Source organism: Vigna angularis, chromosome 3 (assembly GCF_016808095.1).
Source record: "Vigna angularis cultivar LongXiaoDou No.4 chromosome 3, ASM1680809v1, whole genome shotgun sequence".
In the NCBI taxonomy this organism is placed as follows: domain Eukaryota; kingdom Viridiplantae; phylum Streptophyta; class Magnoliopsida; order Fabales; family Fabaceae; genus Vigna; species Vigna angularis.
In genome coordinates, this window is record NC_068972.1 from 6,489,247 (window position 1) to 6,512,982 (window position 23,736).

A 23,736-nucleotide genomic window follows, 5' to 3' on the forward strand; every position below is an offset into this window, starting at 1 on the left:
CTTCTTTGTGTAGTTTTGGTACGCTGTGAAGTTCAATATAGGGATCTTGTTGTCCAAGAAATTTTGCATACAAGAAATAAGTTGTTACAACACTTGTAAGCTATTTTTGGTGGTCCTATTCCAGTCTTGGCAGGCGTTGGGATAGTAGCATAAGCTTCAGCTACCTGATAATGTCAGGATTCATCTGTATTTCATATTTATTTGCTGAAGAAGGTTAAAAGAACTCCCTCTCAGCCTTAAGGTCCATTGCCTCTTACTACAAGAGTTGGTTCCCATTGCTCAGCAATTTAATACTTTAACTTGTACTATTATCTGCAATGTACCACAGGTTCTCATGCAATGGCATATTGTCATTAAGAAGCCATCTGGGAAGACTAGGAGGATATTCCCAACTCTTACCCTCATTTCAACCTAGAAGACTAGGTGACTTTTTTATATAAGGGTATTGTAACATGCTGTAAAGAAAGAACCTTAGAGGGAGAAGAATTAAATCAAAATGCGACACGAAAAATGTTGAAAAGTTCGATATGAGAGAGAAGCATCAAATTGAAGGAGTAAGAACAATGAAAAGATAGACTTATGCTATCTCCCGGGAACTCTTAGCTACTGATCTGAAGCTTCTTGTTCTACCGGTTGCTACCGAAGAATCATGAAGTTCCTGGTGTTATATATAGTCGCCTTTTATCTGTTTGATTCATTTACCGGGACATTATGTTCTTATAGTTACAAATTATTCACTGTTTCAACTGCATATGATATGATGAGACGTAAGAAAAAAATGAAAATAAAAATTCAAATTAATTTTATTGAGTAAAAATATTTTATAATGAATGGAAAATAACTGAAATCATTCAAACGACATTTTCTTTATTGGTTTCTTTATCACTTCCTATCAAGGAATTTTCTATCTGCCTAGCATTCACTATATGTGTATGGTTTTCTACTCTTCTACAAAAACTGCCTTTTAATTCTGTTTTAGTGGACCATCGGGACTTGTATGTGAAAAATAGAGAATCTTGAGGAAAAATGTTCAGTTTGATCTTCCATCTCACCTGCAACATTTCAAATCGAGTCAGACAATGGAACTTAAAAGCCACCCAGATACGCAAGAGAACAAATACATAATCTTATGCAAGTCATTTACCTGAGCTTAGGTTCGGGTATAGTATTATGACAAGTTCCATCGCATGGATATGGACAGTCTATTTCCTTGCTTATGTTTCTACTAAAATACCAATCACCAACCGCTTCTGCAATAGTCTGTAAAAGATAGTTTACCTTAACCATATCGCAGACTAAAATTCGTAGTGCCAAAAGTTCAAAGGAGGAAACATCAAATAACGAAATACTACAATAGTGACACAGTTCAAAGATCTTATATTGTTATCTTTTATTTAGCAAACTTCTCCATATACGTTAGATATAATTGATGATTAAAAGTCAGTTAATTATTTTCATGCAATATAAATTTTCTCCGGACAAACTTGAAATTCCACACACTATATAGAGGTTTATTATCATCATATCACTGTCAATGAGTAAGATCCATACCTTGTTGTTTATTCTAGGAGAATCATCTCTAAACCATGTATCCTGTTGTTCACTTTGGCAATGAGCAAAACATGAATTTATGAACACCCCCCCTCTTCTTGAATTCATATAGAATGGTTTCAAAGCTCCAAGCATGTCGAGCCTAAAACCTGAATAGACGTGGATTAAGGAAAATTAGTTCTATTTACATCATGATGGGAGAGTTTTCAACAAGTGCGAACTATATATATAATCATTCACAAAATAAAAACATTTTTGTATTGTAAACACTGGAGACTTCTCAATACATAGAATTTCATAAACTGCTGAGCAATAAAAGTTTGAAATAGGAACCTTGCAATATAGCAATTTGGTCTGCTGTACATGCAGCCGGGTTCAGCCTGCACTTGTTCCAGTGTCCGTGCAAATCCGCAGAGGGTGGCGCCAATATATGATGGAACTGTTAACATTTAAAGTTGTAATTATCTCATAATTGGACAATTGTGCCATATAGGATGTTAAAAAAACAAAATATGTCATAAAAAAATATTACTTGGAATACATCATAGGCAGAGTTCAAAATAAAATATGGTGTTGATATGTATTTCAACGCATATTGTGGAAAGAAGCACTGCATATAAACACGAAAAACGTCAAAATTGTATATAATTTGCCTGAGCTAACGATGCAAGTTCATGGGAAATCATACCAAGGCTGGAAAGTACTGTTCTCTGGTGCAATTTCTATTCAGGTTCTGCTCTATCCCCTGTTGCACAAGACTTTGGCATGTTATAACTGTTGAATGCTATGCTTCCTGTTATGCAATTTCAAAACTGAATGTAGAGAGTAAAAACATGCGGGCTCTTTTGTCTATTTTGTAAGATATTGCTGTGATGGATTACAAGCAATGAATAAGAAATATCTTCGTCTTCTTTGGTATGCTTGAGCACTAAAATTTTCTTTTCATTAAGACTTATTTACACGACCGATTGCTCCGCTATCCTGCCTATAAAATACGGGATATAAACAATTCCCTCTACCTAAGCTCAATTTTAATGACAAAAGTAACCAAAGCGTGTTATGCCATGTGATATCTACTACGAAATTGAACCATTCAGCAATGTGTAGAAATCCTAAAAGCGGTTTGTTAAGTTTCAACTTCAATATATGAAAAATGAACATATGGAGAACGAAATGTCATCAGATGTGAGAAATTGTAAAAGTGAAGCAATATAGCAGTTGTACTGTCTAAAAATCTCTTTCAGCTAAGAAGATGAAAATCGTATAACATATAAACCAACTGCACATACCCACAAACCATTTGGGCCTTCAATTCTCTTTTGATATTATTTATAAAAGACAAGTACCGTACATGTGTCGCATTTATGGAATGTTACCTGTAACCGAACTAGACTTTTAACGAGAAACCTCATGGTGTGGTTCAAACTGATGTCTCTTCTGTAAAGGGGGAAAGTAACTCCAATACTTAGATTTTGAAGAAATACAGGCGAAAATTATGTTGGAATGGCTCAAGATAGACTAAACATACTCGTCAAGAAAAAAACCGGCATCACTCAAGCATTTAACACTAGCATCCGTTGGCAAACGCTTGGCGAAGTCGTCACAATGGTGAAAGGTTGCTAAACCTCCTGCTGAGCAACCTGAAAGCAAAGCCTACACACAAGATAGTGTGTATTATAAATTCCGTTCATCTTATAACAAAATTTGTTGACTTACACTCATGTTCAGTTCAGAGTTGCGAGAATGAACAAAAGCGAACTCTACAGAATTGAAGTATACCTTCCGTGCCTTTCCCAAACCTTGTGGTAGAAGGTCGTCAATAATGGCTTCCCAAATCTTTTGCCCTTTGAAATGAAGAGTTGTTGTCTGGTATTCATCTCACAAACACCAAGAGTTACTCAATGCAACAAAATTGGTTTAGACATGTTTCATATGCTGATGAAACTTAATGCCCGTAAAGTTAATTGACCCAATATCCTCCTGATCTAGTGTAACTTTCCTTGGAAACTGTTTTTTAAATGACTTAAAAGTTAGACCTTCTAACAGTAGAAGACTATTTTCAAGATACAAGTTTAGTGTGTAAAATAAAGAGTAAATGAATAAAAATAATAATTAGGTACAGTGTTAAATGTAATATCAGTTATTAAAAATTCAAAAGAAACATTGCTCTTGTTTTCCCTTTTTATATTCGGCTTTCTTTCTGATTTAGCCTGAACCGGTGAACTACCTTCATTGTTTTACAGTAATTTTGGGTTAGAGAAATGGTTTAGCCAATGTGAAAGATATTATTTATGATAGAGGAATGAATGCAAGACTCACGTAAACGAGGAGTCGCTTACCTTGTTAGAGAACACAGCGTCTCCTGTAAACGAGGCTCCATCACAGTATCTCAGCTTTACACGGTTCCAGTTGTAAAAATCTGATACAGTACATTCACGGACAAACGCAATGATTTAATAATTTGTAAACATTCATAGACAAAGTCTAAGAGGTAAAAAAAAGATTTAAAAGAAAAATACTTCCTTTATACATAATTCGACAAAAAAGTTATTATAGTTAGTTAGATTTTACTATCGCAACAGCGATTTCGAAACTAAATTAGTTTAATAAAATTTAACCAATTATATACTACTAAAATGCTAGTATTAAATTAAATAACTTGTATAAACATAATTAACCTATTTGTTTATTTACCGGTCAACGTTTATGAATCCGAAATTAAGTCTAAATTGATATTGTGACCAGTTAAGATTTTATTAAAAATATTATTGTAAAGAAAAAAATAATATTTTATTATTATTATATTTTGTAGGTGAAATATTTTTTTATTGTTACGATTTTGACTGTTTCATTTATAAAAAAAAAATTAATTTTTATGAATAAAGGATAAAACTATTTTTACTTTAAGTTATTAACTTTGAGTTGGATAATTGACCTTATTTTTATTCTTCAATTTAAGACAATCAACTTTTAACAAAAATGATGTTCCTTTTCATCATACAGAAAGGGAAATACATTTTTCTTTTTCATGCAAGAAATGAAAAGAAATTAACAGGTGGGTGTAGCGGATCTAAGCGCAACACATGATGCTCATACACATCATCCCAAATAATTTAGATTAGTATGTCCACCGACAGCTCAGCTGGAGATGGTGATTAGAAAATGGTGATGCAGGATGAAGAAAATGAAATCGTAAATAAAAATATGTTCTATGAGAACCCCAATTGAAGAGTACGGAAGTGACCTTTCAATTCCAAAAAAAAAAAACAAGAATTTCGTTCATTCTTCGGGTTAGTGTTTTAAAAATTTCAGTTACTTTTGAATAAGTCAAACGTAAATATAGGAGTTATGCGTCTTATGCCTCACATCAGTTTTATTGTTTTTGGTATGTAAGGCTATAAAGTAGTCAAGTTTATTTCATTTTTAATAAGAGACAGAGCACATTCTGCATTTTCATCTTTGCGTAGCAACATCATCCCGGGGCCTGATCCAAATATAGAAGTAGTAGTCTTCTAATTATCATATGCAATGGGATCAGAAAATTCATTTGTCCAGCCTACTATACCAAAATTTGATGGTCATTATGATGAGTGAGCTATGCTTATGGAGAACTTCTTAAGATCCAAGGAGTATTGGGACTGGTGCAACATGGCATCCCAGAAGTTAAAGGACTCATTAAAGCAAAAGTACCACGGCACTTCAAAGGTTAAGCGAGCACAATTACAAACTCTCCGAAGAGAATTTGAAATTATCCACATGAAGCAGGGGGAATCCGTTAATGATTATTTTGCTCGGACACTCACCATCACCAACAAGATGAAAGCTAATGGCGAAAACAAAGGTGATGTTGCGGTTGTTGAAAAAATTCTAAGATCCATGACTCCAAAATTTGATTATATTGTGTGTTCCATTGAGGAGTCTAAGGATATCGAGACACTGACGGTTGATAAACTACGAAGTAGTCTCCTTTAACATGAGCTTCGATTGTCATCTCATGTGGAACAAGAACAAGCCCTGCAAGTTTCCCATGTAGGTTACAACACAGCCCAGGGCCGAGGACATGGAAGGCGTAGGGGAAGCTTTGGATGGCGCGGAAGAGGACGCAGCCGTGGACGAGGTCGACAAAGTTTTGACAAATCTCATGTGGAATGTTACACCTGTCATCACCTTGGACATTTCAGCTCGGAATGTCCATCCGAGCAAAGAGAAGCTAACTATGTTGAGAATGATGAAGAAATGTTGTTGATGGCTCACACAGAGATAACCAAGACAAATGAAGATATTGTGTGGTTCCTTGATTCTGGATGTAGCAATCACATGTGCGAGAGGAAAGAGTACTTCTCAGATCTTGATGAAGATTACAAAGACACAGTAAAACTGGGCAATAACTCCAATATGGCTGTCAAGGAAAAGGCAGCATTCGACTTCACAGGCATGGCAACACCTATATAGTTATTGGCGTCTTTTTCGTGCCAGACTTAAGAAACAACCTACATAGTATCGGGCAAATACAAGAAAAGGGCCTTAGCATTCTCTTCCAACATGGCAAGTGCAAAGTGTATCATCCACAAAATGGTTTACTCATGGAAACCCACATGTCTTCCAATCGAATGTTCCTATTGCATGTCATTTCTTCACCTACCAAACCCACTTGCTTGTAGAGGACAACATGCATCTTTGGCATGGTTTGGGCCAAAAATATTGTCCGCTTTGGGTCAAGCTCTTACGGATTTGCTTTTGGTACCACTCCAAAAGACCTCTTACCAATGGAGATATATTATGTATTATTTTATCTGATGTGGGACTTTGTTTGTACCCACTCTTTGCACCCAACATATACCATTCATCAAGACCTCTACCAAACTATGCAAGCACTGTTTAATTGGGAAGCAGTCACGTGATTCATTTCCAAAAGCATCTTCTTGGCGGGCTACACAAATTCTACAACTAATTTACATAGATATTTGCAAACCAATTACACTTAACTTCAATAGTAAAAAGACGTATTTGCTCACTTTTATTGATGACTTTACTAGGAAAACTTGGATCTACTTAACTGAATAGTCAGAAGTTTTTTCTGTCTTCAAGAATTTTAAAGTTCATGTTGAAAAAGAAGTTGAGTCCTCTATCAAAGGACTGCACACTAATTGTGGGGGAGAATTTACCTCTCAAGACTTCACCAAATTTTGTTCTGACAATGGTATTCGTAGACAACTGACAACCGCATATATTCCACAACAAAATAGGATTGCAGAACGCAAGAATCAGACCATTATGTTCGAAGCATGCTCTCAGAGAAGAAGATGCCCAAAACCTTTTGGGTTGAAGCTGCCACTTGGTCAGTGCATATTTTAAATCGAAGTCCCACATTAGTCGTGAAAAATCAAACTCCGGAAGAAGCCTGGAGTGGAGTCAAACCTTCAGTTAAGTATTTTCGCAGTTTTGGTTGCCTTTCACATTTTCATGTGTCAGATGCTACGCGAACCAAGTTAGATGATAAAAGTCAAAATTGTGTTTTTTTGGGGAGTCAGTAAAGTCTCAAAAGCTTATAAACTGTATCATCCAATTTTAAAAAATTATCATCAGCAGAGATGTTGTCCTTGATGAAAATAAAAGTTGGGATTGGGATAAGCAACATGTTGCAGCCATCGCATGTGATTTAGAATGGGGAGATAAAGAAGATGCTATTAAAGATGAAGAACATGAGGTTGAAAACACAACGCCAGATGAAACACAACAACAGATATAGTGCAACAATAGGTATGTCATGATCTTGATATAGGAGAAGATGAACATAATATTTCCTCTGATCCTTTGACAACAGAACATAGTCCTTTTCTGCAACGATCTCAAAGACCACCTCATATAAGAGGCTAATTGTATATGAGAGGAGGAGGAAACGTTAGAAGTTAGTTAGCCTAATTGTTGCCAAGACAATTAGGATAGTATTATATAAATAGGGGTTGAGTCTGGTGGAGAGGGGACTTTTGGCAGTTAGATTGTTGACAGGCTTTGTCCTGTGGAGGGGCTTAAGCCCTTTGTATCCGTAGTTGCACAGACCATTCTTTTATGAATAATACTCAGTTTAATTCCTTTGTCTCTATTGTGTGCCTATTACGTGTGGTGTTGGAGGTTCTTGATTAGGTTTCTCTTTCGGAAACCTATCAATTGGTCTGACCTGCCGGATCAAGAGGGGAGATAATCGGCAATGGAGAGGAACACGGAGGGGAGAATAGATAATCTGGAGATCACGGTAGAGGGAATTAAGGGGGAGACGCCAGCGATAAGACGCGACCTGCAGCAAATGATGAGGTTGATGGGCGGAGGCACGAATAATCAAGAGGGAGGCTCCGAAGGGGGTAATAGCTTAGTGAATGATAACCATGAGAGGCGCGATAATGGGGGAATACAACAGAATTGGAGGAAAAGCGTTGACTTACCCGGGTTTGAAGGCCAAGAACCACACATTTGGATTAACAGGACGGATCGCTTCTTCGACATACAGAAGGTAGCGGAGGAAGATAAGATAGAGCTCACTTAGATGAGTATGGAAGGTAGTGCGAGCTATTGGTTCAAGATTTGGAAAGATAAAACCAAGAACCGTTCTTGGCCAAGATTAAAAGAAGCACTGATAAACCGTTTTGGAGGGGGATTTCGGGGGACGGTGTACGAGCAGTTAGCGATGCTGCGACAACAGGGGCCGGTGGAGGAGTTTACCCGAAACTTCGAGATGTTATTGGGACAAACGTAGGGCTTGTCGAAAGAACTGGCACTGGGATTTTTCTTGGCTGGGTTAAGGGAAGAAATCAAAGGGCAAGTCCGCATTCAGGACCCAAAAGAATTGGAGGTTGCCATAAGGATAGCGCGGGACGTAGAAGATGTTATATCCAGAGCGCGGGGAGGAGGTTGGAATGGCGTAAAGTGGAACTCCAGGGGGTTCGCGAGCCTCGACCATAGTAGTTCGGGGAGAGATGGAACGACAACCCACGAACCGTTTGGGAGGCAGGGCAGAGGCGAGCAGGTCGAACAGAAGAGAAGTTCCATTGCCAGCGAACAGCGTACGAGGAGAAGTCGGCGGATGAGGCGACAATCGAGGGAGAATGGTAAGGAATTTGCCTTATCCCGAATTTCTTAAAAGGCGAGAAGAAGGGCGGTGCTTTCGGTGCGGAGGCCCTTTTGCTCCCGATCACAAGTGTTCGGAGAATAGTTTGAGGGTGTTGCTCCTGACGGAAGACGAGGAGGATGAAATGACTGAAGGCATGAACCAGGAGGAGAAGCCCATGGAGCTATTGGCTTGTTCGGCGGAGGGGTTGACCCTTCCCAAAACCATGAAACTGACTGGGCAGATTGGAGATCGAAGAGTGGTGGTTCTTATAGATAGTGGGGTCAGCCATAACTTTGTCAGTCGAAGGGTGGCGGATGAATTGCAGTTGCTGATAACCGATACACCACCGTACGCGGTGAGCCTTGGCGATGGGCACAGGAGAATGTCGAGGGGACGTTGCGAGAAGGTGCGAATAAGCTTGGGGGAAGCTACGGTGGAGGAAGATTTGTACGTTTTCGAGCTGGGAGGAGTGGATATTATATTGGTGATTGCGTGGCTGGCGACACTGGGCGAAGTGGTAATAAATTGGAGGGAAATGTCCATGGCTTACGTGTTGGGGGTAAGAAGGTCTGCGTGCAAGGGGACCCGGCATTGTCCAAACAGTTGGTGGAACCCAAGGCGCTGCTGAAGTTGGTGGACGCTGAGTCATGGGTGCTTGTTTGGGACTTGGGCCGAGTGGAGTAGGAGGGAAACGATGAGTGGATGGGTGATTTGATAGCGGAGCAGAAATCTGAACTGGGTTCAGTGTTGCAGGCGCACCATCTTGTATTCCGGGAGAGAGAAAACTTACCTCCACCTCGAGATATGGAGCATCACATTGTGCTGAAGGAAGGAGTGAAATCCTATAAACGTTCGGCCTTATAAGTACCCCCATCTTTTGAAGGGAGAAATTGAAAAACAAGTATCAGACATGTTAAAAGCGGGGATCATCCGACCAAGTAAAAGCCCCTACTCCAGTCCGGTGATTTTGGTGAAGAAGAAGGATGGCAACTGGCGCTTCTGTGTTGACTATCGGGCTTTGAACAAGGCAACAATCCCGGACAAGTATCCCATACCCGTAATAGAGGAACTATTGGACGAACTAAGTGGAGCTAAATACTTCTCAAAAATTGATTTAAAGGCGGGATATCACCAGATAAGGATGGGTGAAGACGATGTCCCTAAGACGGCATTCAGAACGCATCAGGGTCACTTTGAATTTTTTGTGATGCCCTTTGGCCTCACCAATGCGCCGGCCACCTTTCAAAGTGCTATGAATAACTTGATGCAGCCCTACCTCAGGAAGTGTGTGCTCGTTTTACGTAGGACGCTCATATGGCACAGCTAAAAATAGTATTGCAGTTATTGGAGCAACAGAGCTGGGTGGCCAACCGTAGCAAGTGCGAGTTTGGGAAGCAACAGATCCGCTATCTAGGCCACATAATTTCAGCAAGGGGTGTTGAGATGGATACAGATAAAATCCAAGCAGTGCTGGACTGGGATGAACCGAAGAGTGTGAAAGCTTTAAGGGGGTTCTTGGGGTTATGGGGATACTACAAGCGGTTTGTGAGGGGATAAGGGAAATTGGCTAAGCCTTTAACTGAGCCCCTTAAAAAGGGGAGGTTTGTGTGGACGGAAGCAGCGGGAAAGGCTATGGTAGCGCTCAAGACAGCCATTACGTCCGCACCAGTCTTGGCCCTACCCGACTTCAACCAGGAATTCCACGTGGAATGTGATGCGTCGGGAGGCGGTGTGGGAGCAGTGCTGATGCAAAACAGGAGGCCCATCGCCTTGTACAGCAAGGCCCTGTCGAAGGGCTCCTTAAGCAAATCGATTTACAAAAAGGAGATGATGGCTCTGGTGATGGCCATCCAGCATTGGAGACCATATTTGTTGGAGAAACGGTTTGTCGTGTACACAGATCAACGCAGTCTGAAGTATCTGCTAGAACAGAGGATCACGACTTACAGCCAGCAAAACTAGATAGTCAAACTCATGGGCTATGATTTCGATATTGTGTACAAAATTGGAATCTCGAATAAGGTGGCAGACGCGCTTTCAAGAAAGAGAGAAATGGGCGTGGAGGACGTGGAACTACAGGCAATTTCTCAGCCTTACTAGCACGATTTTCAGGAAGTGCTGAAAGAGGTGGAAGAGGATGAATCGCTGAGGAAGGTCATTGATGATATCAAGAGGGACCCAAACAGCCATGCCGCATACACTCTGGAGAACGACAGACTCCATTACAAGGGGCGGATGGTGCTAGCGGCAAAATCGATTTGGATTCCAAAGTTATTAGCGAAATTTCATATGACCAGTACAGGAGGGCATTCAGGGGTGTTCCGCACTTACAGAAGGATAGTTCAATCCTTCTACTGGATAGGCATGAAGAGAACGATCACGGAGTTTGTGGTGGGGTGTGTGAACTGTCAGCAGCATAAGTATATGGCCGCGTCGCCCCAAGGTTTATTACAGCCCCTGCCTATTCCCTAAGCTGTTTGGGAGGAGGTGAGCATGAATTTCATTGTGAAATTACCCAAGTCCCAAGGCTACGACGCGATATTAGTGGTGGTCGATAGACCAAGTAAATACGCTCACTTTATAGCGTCAAAGCACCCCTATTCAGCGAGAACTGTGGCGGAGGTCTTCACTAGGGAAATTGTACGGTTGCATGGTATTCTTATGTCAATTGTGAGCGATAGAGATCCTCTGTTTCTTAGTCTCTTTTGGAAAGAGCTCTTTAGGATGCAGGGAACGCAGCTCAGGATGAGCACGGCCTACCACCCTAAAACCGATGGCCAGACAGAAGTTCTGAATCGAGTGGAGGGGTACTTGAGATGTTTCTGCTCTGAGCAACCCAACAGCTGGAAGATGATGTTGTCATGGGCCGAATACTGGTACAATACCAGTTATCAAGGGGCGGCAAGGTGTTCTCCCTTCGAAATTATTTATGGTCGAGCTCCACCTTCACTGAGTAGATTTGTACCTGGGGAAACTGCGGTGGAAACGGTGGCACAAGATCTGATGACGAGGGATGAGGCGCTGAAGCAATTAAAATTCCATTTAAGTCGTGCCCAGGACTTAATGGTTCAACAAGCTAACAAAAAGAGGAGAGAAGTGGAGATCAAGGTGGGAGAATGGGTATATTTGAATATTAGACCCCATCGGCAAGCTTCAATGCTTGTGCGTCTGCATTCCAAATTATCGGCTCGTTATTTCGGGCCATTTCAGCTGGTACAACAGGTGGGAAGGGTTGCTTATAGATTACAATTGCCAGAAACATCCAGGATACATCCAGTTTTTCACATATCCCAATTAAAGAAGGCGGTGGGGGAGAAGAGAATTGAGGGAGACCTGCCAGCTGAGTTGTAGGCCAAAGGGCCCACATATTGGCCAATGCAAATTCTAGAAAGGAGGCACAAGCAGCAGGGGAAGAGAGAGTTCCACAGGTGTTAGTAGAGTGGCAGGAGGGTGGTAGAGATGGGGCCACTTGGGAAGATGTGGCAACTATGCAGGAGCAATATCCTGAATTCAACCTTAGGGACAAAGTTGTTGAAGGAGAAGGGGGTAATGATAGGAGGCTAATTGTATATGAAAGGAGGAGGAAACGTTAGAAGTTAGTTAGCCTAACTGCTGTCAAGATAGTTAGGATAGTATTGTATAAATAGGGGCTAAGTCTGGTGGAGAGGAAACTTTTAGCAGTTAGATTGTTGACAGGCTTTGTCCTGTGGAGGGGGTTAAGCCCTTTGTATCTGTAGTTGCACAGACCATTCTTTTATATGAATAATACTCAGTTTAATTCCTTTGTCTCTATTGTGTGCCTGTTACGTGTGGTGTTGGAGGTTCTTGATTAAGTTTCTCTTTCGGAAACCTATCAACCTCTCTAGATGACAGGCTACGAAACTGGTGCAGAATTTTTTGAAGATAGTCCAGAAGCAAATATGGCTCTATCTGCAGCAGATGACAATGATCCCACACACTTTGTTGTTGCCGAACAGATTCCAAAATGGAGGAAAGCCATGGATGTGGAGATGGAAGCAATAAACAGAAATGACACATGGGAATTGGTGGAATTACTTGATGGTGCCAGGAAAGTTGGTGTACAAATTGAAGAAAGTTCTTTATGGACTTAAGCAAGCACCACGTGCTTAGTATAGTCGCATAGAAGCATATTTCTTGAAGGATGGTTTTAAGAAGTGTGTCAACGAGTATACTCTATTTGTAAAGAAAGAAAAAAAGGATACAATATTAATGGTTAGTTTGTATGTTGATGGCCTTATCTTTACTAGCAATGATGAGTTGATGTTTGCAAATTTCAAAAACTCCATGAAACATGAATTTGCTATGACAAACCTTGGTAAAATATTGTTTCTTAGTCATGGAAGTGTTGGAAGTCACACATCAACTAGAGATAAGGCCAAAATATAATATATAAGTGAGGTGCAAACCTCACCTTACAAGCCGGTTTTGTGGGGTTGAGTTAGGCTTAAACCCATTTTTTAATACAAATAAATAACCAATTAGATTTATAGGTGCAATATCATGTGTTTGTCAAGACATTTGGCTGAATAGGGTGTTGGAAAAACCGTGTGGAATGCAAAGTTAGTATATTGTAATTCATTGTGAAGCTCTCAAATTATACTTTATGTACATTACGAAATTCACTAGGAGAATATGCTGAATCTGATATAAACTGATTGCTAGTATTCAGTTTAAGAGAGGATTTGTTAGTGTTTTAAAAAGTTCAGTTACTTTTAAATAAGTCAAACGTAAATATAGGAGTTATGCGCTTTATGCGCGCAGCAGTTTTTTTTTTGTTTCTAGTATGTAAGGCTATAAAGTAGTCAAGTTTATTTTATTTTTAACAAGAGACAGAACACATTCTGCATTTTCATCTTTGCGTACCAACACTTTCATCGGTTGGTTAAGTCTATCAAGGAACTTCTGGAGAAGACTATACCCTCCTCCTCCGAAGGCCAACCAAGTAGTCTAGTAATATATGGTTGCAAATACGAGGGGGAAATTGAATTGAAACTTACTAGAAAATGAGTTAATTAAAGTAATGTGAAACGGACCGATGGAACAACACCAACTCTAAGTTATAATACCAAAGGATGAAGCCAACCTTCACCGGTTCTGAGAGAAAGGTAAAGTGTCTTGGTATTTGTCTGGAAAGGGTGTAACATAATTGTTGGTTGTGTTATTTTAAATGAAAATCTTTTTATTATATTTACATTAAAATCATATAGAGAATTTTTATTTATTATTATAAAATAAAACAAAATAGTTTTAATATTTAAAAAACATGTATTAAAATTAAAATGCATGTACATAAAACTTCATATTTATTATTTTGTCATAAGCTCTTTCCACCAATCCTATTTGACTTCTAGAATGTTCTTTATAATGGCTTTGATATATTTATATAGTTAATGTATAATTTATTAAAAGAATTCTTTAAAAAAAATAGTGAATATATTTCATAATAAACACTCCGAAGTAAAAATGGATCGATAGGAGACAGGAGTCCGTGAAAGGGAATCATGACCCAGGAGCTATAGTTTACAGTCTACAGTATACACAACTGGATTGCCTATTTGTATGACTATCGTTTTTAAACTCAGATGACAGCTGTGTTTTAAGGACCACTCCGACTGTAAAGTGAAGGATGAACTAAATTGATATTCCCAAATTCAATACCTATATTAAGATGTTACCAATTACAAAACTGCTAGTAGTCCTTGCACGACAGTGTCAATACTGGTATATTAAAAGAGATCATAAAAATATGATAGTGACAATTATAATAATAGTAACTACTTTATATTAATCACCAATCATTATATTATTTTATGTAATAAACCAAAAGAACTACGAGAAAAATAATGGATCTGGAGGTAATTAAAAAGGGATATAGCATAGGAATAAGAGTAAGAAGGTTACATATGATGCAATATAATATATAAATAAAATGTTTTTTAAAGTTCAAGGAAAGTTGAAGCTAGTATGCTATAAAGTAAATATTTACTTTAAATTTCTAAATAGAAATTTTAGAGTATAAAAAACTGACATCAGTGTAACAGTCACCAAAATTTAAATTGGCTCTCATATACTCTTATTTTAAAAGCAAGAGATGAAAAAAGTAGGAACACTTCTCACAAAAATATGTTGGCAAAAAATCATTTGTGACAACTTTCTTTGATGATATTATAACAATTAATCGTTTATCATTGTGTGGATTTCAATTTTTTTAAATGAAGTATGTGGTGTGTTTTTCTCTAGAACAATCAGGTGTTGTGTACTGTTAAACAATTGAAATAGATTAAAAAATAAAAATATATGAATACTCATCAACAACCATCTATGTTTATATATTAAATTATAATGTATTGAATGCATTTTAAAATGACTTGCATAAGAATACTATATTTCTAAATGATTCATTATTGATTAAGCATTTTATAATCCTAAACATTTTTTCTCTTCTACCACACATTTCCAATATTCTAGATAATTTCATTACGCGTTTTTGCTTTTATTTTGGTTTCATAGACTATTTTTATTATATTTCTAAAATTTATTCAATACCAAAAACATTTCTACAATGCACAAAATCTTTATTAGCATTAAGTAAATTATAAAACAGTTAAAGCAATACGATTAATGATAAAATTCATATTACGAATATATGTTGTATTTATTCAAGTCTAAGAAAAATTTACAGATTAAAAAATTATATTAAATAATGACTTTTTTTATAAATTTTTTATAAACTATTAAATCGAGACAATGATTATTTTTTTTCACAGCAATTTGTAAAATATGAAATGATTAAAAATGAGAGAGAATAGAAATTAAAAATAAATTACAACAAAAATAGGACAAAAGAATAAATATTTCAAAATATATATATATATATATATATATATATATATATATATAAATTAAAATCCATGATAATGCTGGTTTTAAGTACCCTCAACACTGCCTTGAGGCACACCGCGTTCATTGTGTACTTGACTTTTAAGAATTTTGTCATATTATGTGTTTGGATATTCATTTAGATGTCAGATTTATGTAAAAATGTGGAAAAGCTTAAAACTGTGCTCCCAGACCCAACCTAACATGTAAAAAACAACTTCTGTATGACGTACCAAACACAGTTATATTCACCTAATCTGACTTAATTGCTCTGCATTATTTCATATAAATGCAGTTGTTACGGGCTTCTAATGCACCAATAGTTGCACATCACGGAACCTCCCTTACTTGGTATAGCAGAACCCAGCCAGATGTGGATTCAAAAGTTATGACCCAAACTATTATTATTATTTACCATCAACAGTGTCTATCAAAGGAAATATTTGTTTTCATATTTGTTTTTTCTTTATTTGTTTAGATGTCATCAAACACAAATAAATTTAGAAATTTGATAAGGACAATTTTCTCTCACAGTAGACATTATAATCAAAATAAATTTGATTTGTATTGAGTATCTTAAAAATATATTTAGTTAAATTTTGATATTTCTCAAGTAAAATAAAACAGAGATAAATTTTGATATTTCTCAAGTAAAATAAAACAGAGAAAAAGTTGGTTAAGTTACCAGGATTAAGGGTGGCATTGTTGCTTAAAATACCAGAAAACACCTCCAATTTGACCATATAACTTGATGAACCCCTCCGAGTTTTGGCTCTCTCCAAGCATGATTTTAAGTCATTGCACCATCCACCTCCCTGGAAAGAACCATAATTAATAAATAGATAATGATCATCATTGATGATTTATGAAGGTAGATCAAAAGGGGTTTCTTTAACTGGAATTTAATTTAGGCTCCACCAAACTAACTGAACTTAATACTTTGTCATTTCATTCAATCATTTCATGTTTTCATTGCTTTTGCTTAGATTCAAAGTTTATATATACAAAACTTTATTCCGACAATAACTCCACACTTCCGACACTGGTTATAAAAGTGTTACCGGGGAATGTCCATTGTCTTTTTCTTTCTATTTTTTCTTTTTCAAAATGCTACCCAATATTTTATATTATTGAATAACGAATTAAAAGTAAAATAAGTTATTAAGATGAATAAAATACACTGTTATTCTAATATACTTTTATCTAATTTTGAAACTTTCATCATCTAACCTATATACACACGAAAGACATTGTACAGAAGTTAAAGAAAAATATTAATAATACAAGTTTAAGTAAAGAATATATTATATGAAAATATAAGAATTTTTAATACTACAATTTGAACATAATTTAATACCAAAAAACATAAAACTATTATAGATAATTTAACTAACTTTAAAAAATGTTTTAAGATTTTATTCATATATATATATATATATATATATATATATATATATATATATATATATATATATATATATATATATATATATACACATTAATAAAGAAAAAGTATAAATATATCTTCAAATTGATGAATCAAATTTATAACATAAAAAACATAGTTTTTTTTTATATATTTCATGATAAGATATATCTTTGAACTGGAAACTATTTTTAAACTCATGTTAACGTAATTGAAAATATAAGTAGAATAAATAGTAAATTTTAAATCAGAAAAATATTTTAAGAAAATACAAAAATTGAAGATTTGAAATACAAAGTAATTTTAAAAATAATTAATGTTGATACCAAAACTAAAAGGTTAAAATATAAAAGAACTTTTTAATATAAATAAAATTAAAAATCACCAATGATTTAAATATTTATTAAAACCCACATAAATACTAGATAATGATCAAATCATGTATATAAAATAAACGAATACTTATGTAAGGATGACAAGTTGGCAACAGCTGAATCATGGATATACCTTTTTATATTTATTTCTTTTATTGTTTTAATATTAATTAATTAATTTTATAAAAAAATAAATATAATATTATCAAATATTTAATATCAAAATAAGATATTTAATGTCAAATATTTTTAAAAAAAGATAGTTTTATAAAATTTAAATAAAAAATCAAATAATAATTAAATAAAAGTAAATAAATTATATAAAATATTATTAACTTGCACGTATACTTAAAATTATGAAAAGAACAGATATTAAAGTTTAAAAATAAATATTTCAAATGCCTACCTTTATTATTTTTCTATATTATAATGATTTTTTTTATACATTAATAAATATTATAACATGTTATTTAAATTAAATTACATATACAAATATAAATTAATAATAATTTAAATTTAAAAATAATATTTTGATTTTATAATTTAATGATAATGACATTAATTTTTTTATATTATAGTAAATAATAAACTTTCAGGTTCGAAAAAAAAATAATTATAAAAATTATTAAACATACAAATAAAAAAAAAGTGCAAAAGAAAAAAAAGTTACAAAAATAATATATATAAACATACAAATATTGATTTCTGTATTCATATTCAATTAATAATTTAAATATTATTTATGCCTATATTTAATCATTATACAAGTTTTACTCATATTTAAACTTAATTATTCTAGAAATTTTATTCATATTCATACTTAATCATTAAAGAAATTATGTCATAAACATAGACAAATTCAACATACTACCTACTAAAACAACTTAATTTCCCATCTTTATATTTATGCTTAAAAATAGATAAAGAAATTTAACAAACAAATATCACTAAATATGTCATTATGAAATATATCATTTAATTAAACAATTATGTTATGGTTTTTATTATGACTTCATTTAATATTTCAAATTAAAGTAGGACTAAATGTAAGGATAAAATTGGATTTAAACGTTGCTAACAAGAAAAAAAAAATTAAAAAAGATATCATATTTAATCAACAGTTAGTAAAATATTTTATACGAATTAATAAAAAAATGTTAAGAAATAAGAACTCTCCGTCATTAGATAAGTATCACATTTAAAAATAAAATCCTTTTTATTTTATTGATCATTTTCAGATTTCAGAATAATTATGATTTTTTTTCTACTTTGTTTCCTATAATTTTTTGTCATCTATAAAAAATATGTGAATTTGAGTTATTGCAATACGTGTCTGCATAAAATAGAGCACTTAAATTTCATTGAGAAAATTAATTAATGTTTTTTTTTCTCTGAAATTTAAATCATAATTTGAAACGAAATACTAGTAATTTGGAGTATTAGTAATTAAGGAGATACCATTCTAGATAATAAGAAATTTTTAAATGTTATAGAAAATATTCAGGACAATTAATTAAGAAACTTCAATGAAAATAAATCACTGAAAAAAAGTAAAATATAAAATATTTAAATAACCTTTTATAATAAATAAAATTAATAATTATGTTATTATTACTTTAACCTAAGATCTCATTAATAAAATAAGCGGATTTGAGATAATGAGAATCTCATATAACTTTCAAAAGATTAGAATAAAATCAACTATAGAAATCTTTTTAATTTTAGATTTAAATATCTCAAATTGTTATTTCTTATAAATAAATACATTACAGAAGAATATAAAATAGAACGTAATTAAGGAAATGATGAATAAAATATTTAATTACTTTCAATATATAAATAATTCTATATGACAATATAATTTAAAAAATATATATGTAAGTAGTACAATCCAAACTCTATCCAGGTTAACTGATTTATATATTCAATTCGCCCTGTATGTTTTTTCTTTATAACGGGTTGAAGGGTGGTCAGGCCACCCATTCAAGCTGGAGAAAAGTGAATTCTTTACACTCAAATAAACCATTTTGAAAATATATTAATATATTTATTTTCAAATTTATTAAAACGTCATCCATCTTTATTTTAACAGATATTCAGACGAGTTTGAAATTTCGAATAAATACAATGTTCTAATTTTATAACCTTTTTACCTTCTCCATTATTTATTTTTCTTATCATATTGTGTTAAAAGATCAATGAATCTGAAAGTTTATTGAATACTAACTTTTTTGGCGCATAAATTTAAAATATCAAAGGTAAGGAGAAAAAAGTTACCTATAAATTAAATAGTCATTTTTTAATCAATTAATTTAATATAACTTAAATGAAAAAATCTTTTAAAAAGGTTATAAAAAATATAATTAATCATTATTAATAAAAAAAGTTCAAATTAAGAATCATAAATATAATCTGTAAGATAAATTATTTTGCAGAAATATTAATAGTAGTTAATTTAAATTAATAACAAAAATTTATACTTTTGTATTATATATTGATTTTATTTATATATAATAGATAAAGACATTCAATAATACTAAATTTATTAAATATAAACTAATAATAATAGTCAACACACTTATTTCAATGAATATCAATTAAATCATTCATTTATTATTTATAATCTGACATTAACAGTAAATCATTAATGTTAGTCATATAAGTTATTAAATCAAAAAATAATATTAATGCATAAATTTATTAATTTGTGTAAGGTCATTTGGATTAACTTTTAAAGTTTATTTAAGTGGATAAAAATAATTTAACTTTAAATTAAATGCAGTTTTTAAAATAACATTAATTAATTTACGTTAGTAATTTATATTTATACTTTTAAGTCATTCATTTATTATTTATTTTATATTTATACAATTAATCATTCATTTATTATTTATTATCCGACATTAACAGTAAATCATTAATTAGTCATATAAGTTATTAAAATAAAAAACTAATATTAATGTATAAATTTATTAATTTTGGTAACGTCATTTGAATTAACTTTTTATTTCAGCTGATAAAAATAATATAATTTTAAATTAAATGCAGTTTTTTAAATAATATTAATTAATTTACGTAGTAATTTATATTTATACTTTTTAAAATATTTTAATATTTCTAAAAAACGGTTTGAAAAAAAAAACAAAAAACAGGTCAGATATCAGAGCCGAATTTTGATCTCTTGACCAGCCACCGTCTCCATCCCCATCTCCGTCACCATGAATCACATTTAGAATTCGGCTGAGCCGCTGAATTGAACTCGTAATGTAAATACTCCGGCGAGGGGATGGTTTCGATAAAAAATCTCGTGGATGGGCTCATTTTGGAATTTGCTTTGAGTGGTAAAACAGTGAATTCCAGTTCCCTAAAGCTGCGCGCGCAAAATTCTAGGTGCACGACAAAAAAAAGCCATCGTCATGTGGCATTTTGAAACCACCAATGAATCACGCAATCATCGACCCCTTCACCTCCCCAAAACAACAAAGACACCATCGCCACTTTTTCAAACCACAAAACCAGCATACTCTTCCCATTTTTCAAGAAAATAGATAAAACTCGCGAGACTCAAACAACTCGTAAGCATAAAAAACATAGCAGTATATATCACTACATCTTTACCATACAAGTGCGCTTGTCTTAAATAATTTAGAGAAAGTTGAGTGCACAGTACCTCAAATTGAAGAAGCCAGTTGTTTTCACCAGCACCGAATCCTCTGTCCAAGTGATACGCCGGTAAACTTCCGTCCAAACACACTACAAACATTTTTTTCCCTCCAAATTTCAACGAATAACAATGCAAAATTAATTAATAGTGAATCTACGAAAATGAAAATTAAAACGAACTTACGAGCGCCGCTAGCTTTGGCCTTGGTAACGAGCGTCATGTTCACGAGAAGCCTCTGTTGTTGCGAGCGAACGCGCCATGGCGCCAATGTTGCCAGGCACAAGAATGCGAGCGCCACGAGGATATTCATCTAGATAGAGTAGAAAGGAATGGCGTTGTTTACCTGGGAAAACGATAGGTGAGAAAGCAGGATCTAAAAAACAGTGCGTACCTTTGCTCTTTGTCTGGAATTGAAGGAAAATTAACAATAATCAACATTCGTTGAGATTAATAGGGTTTTCACGATGCAGTGTGAGGAACGAAGCGGGATTGGAAATCCACGTAAGTGAAATTGACGCCTCATTAATTGCTTAAACGAAACGGATATAGATTAAAACTCGCGTCGCCATCGAAGCGTTACAATAATAATAATAATAATAATAACATGGCGCATGCGAGGAGAAAAGATAACATAAAGGAAAAGATTAGAAGGTGGAGAATGTGTGTCTGTGGAGTTAGAAGTTGCGGTTTTTGGACGCTTTGGGAAACGGCGTCGTTTTGGTGAGTGTTGTTGTTGAGTGGTGGAAAGAGAGAAGGAGAAGGTGGGGTGGAGATGAAGGGAATTAGTATTGGAAAATGGATGAGAAGGAAGGGAATGGACGGAAGGCTTGAGGTTGAAATTGTGCGCAATATGGACCCACCAATAACAGAAATGAACCAATATGGCAACCAAACTATGTTTGTTTTTGTTGCTGCCGTGGGGTTTAGTATTTGGTGTAATTGAGTCTTCAAGCTATAGTTCACTTTTTGTTGCTTTCCTTCCCCCACTCATATTTTTCTACACCACACACAACTTCATTCCAATTCATTAACACTATCTCCATTTGTTCATAGAGTTGTTAAATGTTCCTTTCAAAAACCAAAAACCAAAATACTTAATTCTTCTATTTTCAATATACTTTTAAATGAGTCGTACAAGTTGTAAGACCCATAAAAAAAAATATTTATAATAGTAAATTTTAGCATTTTATTAGTAATAATAATTTTAATGGATAGAAAAATATATATTTTGAATATAAAATTATAGTAATTTTAGAAGGAGAGGTTAAAATTTTTGATAACTTATTTAGTATTTTTTTTTTTTAAGAAAATCGAATAGTAAAAAATGAATAGTGAATAGTAAAAAGTGAGTAGTAAATAGTAAAAAGTGAATAGTAAATAGTAAAAAGTAAATAGTAAAATAAATTTCCAGCATTAAGATTCCTTAGCATGGAAGAAAGTAGTAGGTAGAAATTAGGATCAGATTTGGTGAGAAAATGATTGAAATATTATTTTTAAATAATATTAAAATAATAAATAATATTAAAATATTAATGAATAGTAAATTTTTTTAACTATAAATAGCCATGGGAGGGAAGGGTATTTTGCACCAAGAAAAGAGGAATCAAGTGAGAGCTTGAGAAATAGAGAAGAAAGAGCTAGGGAGAAATTTTTAGTTGCAAGAAGAGTAGAGGTTCTGAAGGGTTTCGGGGAAATAAATTCAGATCAAGAGGAATCTGGAATAGAGGTAGGGGAGCTAATCTTTCTAAGCTTTTATATTATGATTTAGTACTGTTTTATTACTATTCATGTCTTGAAATTATGTATGAATATTGTTAATGCTTACTGTATGTTTATCTATATTGATATTCGGTGTAAATATTATATGCTGTTGTTTTGAATCTGTTAATAAGAAATTTGTTAAAAACTAGTTGAGGAACACTTTGGCTAAGGAAAGACTTGGTACTTAAGTTGTCCATTGTGACGCACCTCTCTTTCCTGGAAGTCTCCTCGACAAGTTTTTAACTTAAATCTTGTGTACAGATTATGTACTGTTAAATTATCATGTAATATATCTTGTTGGAATATATTCAGTTTGTATGATTTCTGAAATGATTGAAGTTTATTTGATTTGAATTTATGCATCTGAACATGTATGAGTATTATGGGGAAATGTCGTAAGGGTATAATATGAGTCGAGGAATGTGAGTATGGTATGAGTCTCGCGGAGAGATTCTGTAATGTCATGGTATGTGTATGAGGATTATGGGTAGATTTCGTAATGGTATAATATGAGTTAAGGAATGTGAGCATTGTATGAGTTTCGTGGAGAGATTCTGTAATGACATGGTATGTGCGTATATGTTGATGTTGAGGGTCATGAAGTTGGAGGTTATCCTGATACTCTAATAATCAATCAGTCTCAAGTAGAGAATGATGAATTTTGTGGTGAGAGGGGCAGGAGGTCCTGGTCTATGTGTCGGTTTAGGACATAGTGAGGGGACTAACCTTGTGAATGGTATGGAGGGCAGAATGTCCTGGTCTATGTGCCGGTTTAGGACATAGTGAGGGGACTAACATTATGAATGGTATGGAGGGCAGAATGTCCTGGTCTATGTGCCGGTTTTGGACATAGTGAGGGGACTAAGAATGACATCACAAGTGAAAAACCTTCCGTTGTATCGCTCATCAACATATCGTTGGGATAAGTGCCTATGGAATATCGTTGGGATAAGTG

At 34.1% G+C, this 23,736-nt stretch overlaps 1 protein-coding gene across 1 annotated transcript; it reads right to left on the reverse strand.

Annotated features, from left to right (window-relative positions):
* Window positions 1-779: 779 nt before the first annotated feature.
* Window positions 780-21,798, reverse strand: LOC108326361 (pectin acetylesterase 9). The gene is made up of 14 exons (XM_017559829.2): window positions 21,412-21,798; window positions 21,204-21,330; window positions 21,027-21,109; window positions 16,242-16,371; window positions 3,891-3,970; window positions 3,331-3,417; window positions 3,080-3,204; window positions 2,928-2,988; window positions 2,240-2,296; window positions 2,084-2,161; window positions 1,885-1,990; window positions 1,552-1,700; window positions 1,145-1,260; window positions 780-1,052 (listed from the first exon to the last, which is right to left on the reverse strand). Exons 2-14 carry the CDS (start codon window positions 21,328-21,330, stop codon window positions 1,049-1,051), a joined length of 1,203 nt encoding a protein of 400 aa, XP_017415318.1. The 5' UTR covers window positions 21,412-21,798; the 3' UTR covers window positions 780-1,048.
* Window positions 21,799-23,736: the final 1,938 nt, after the last annotated feature.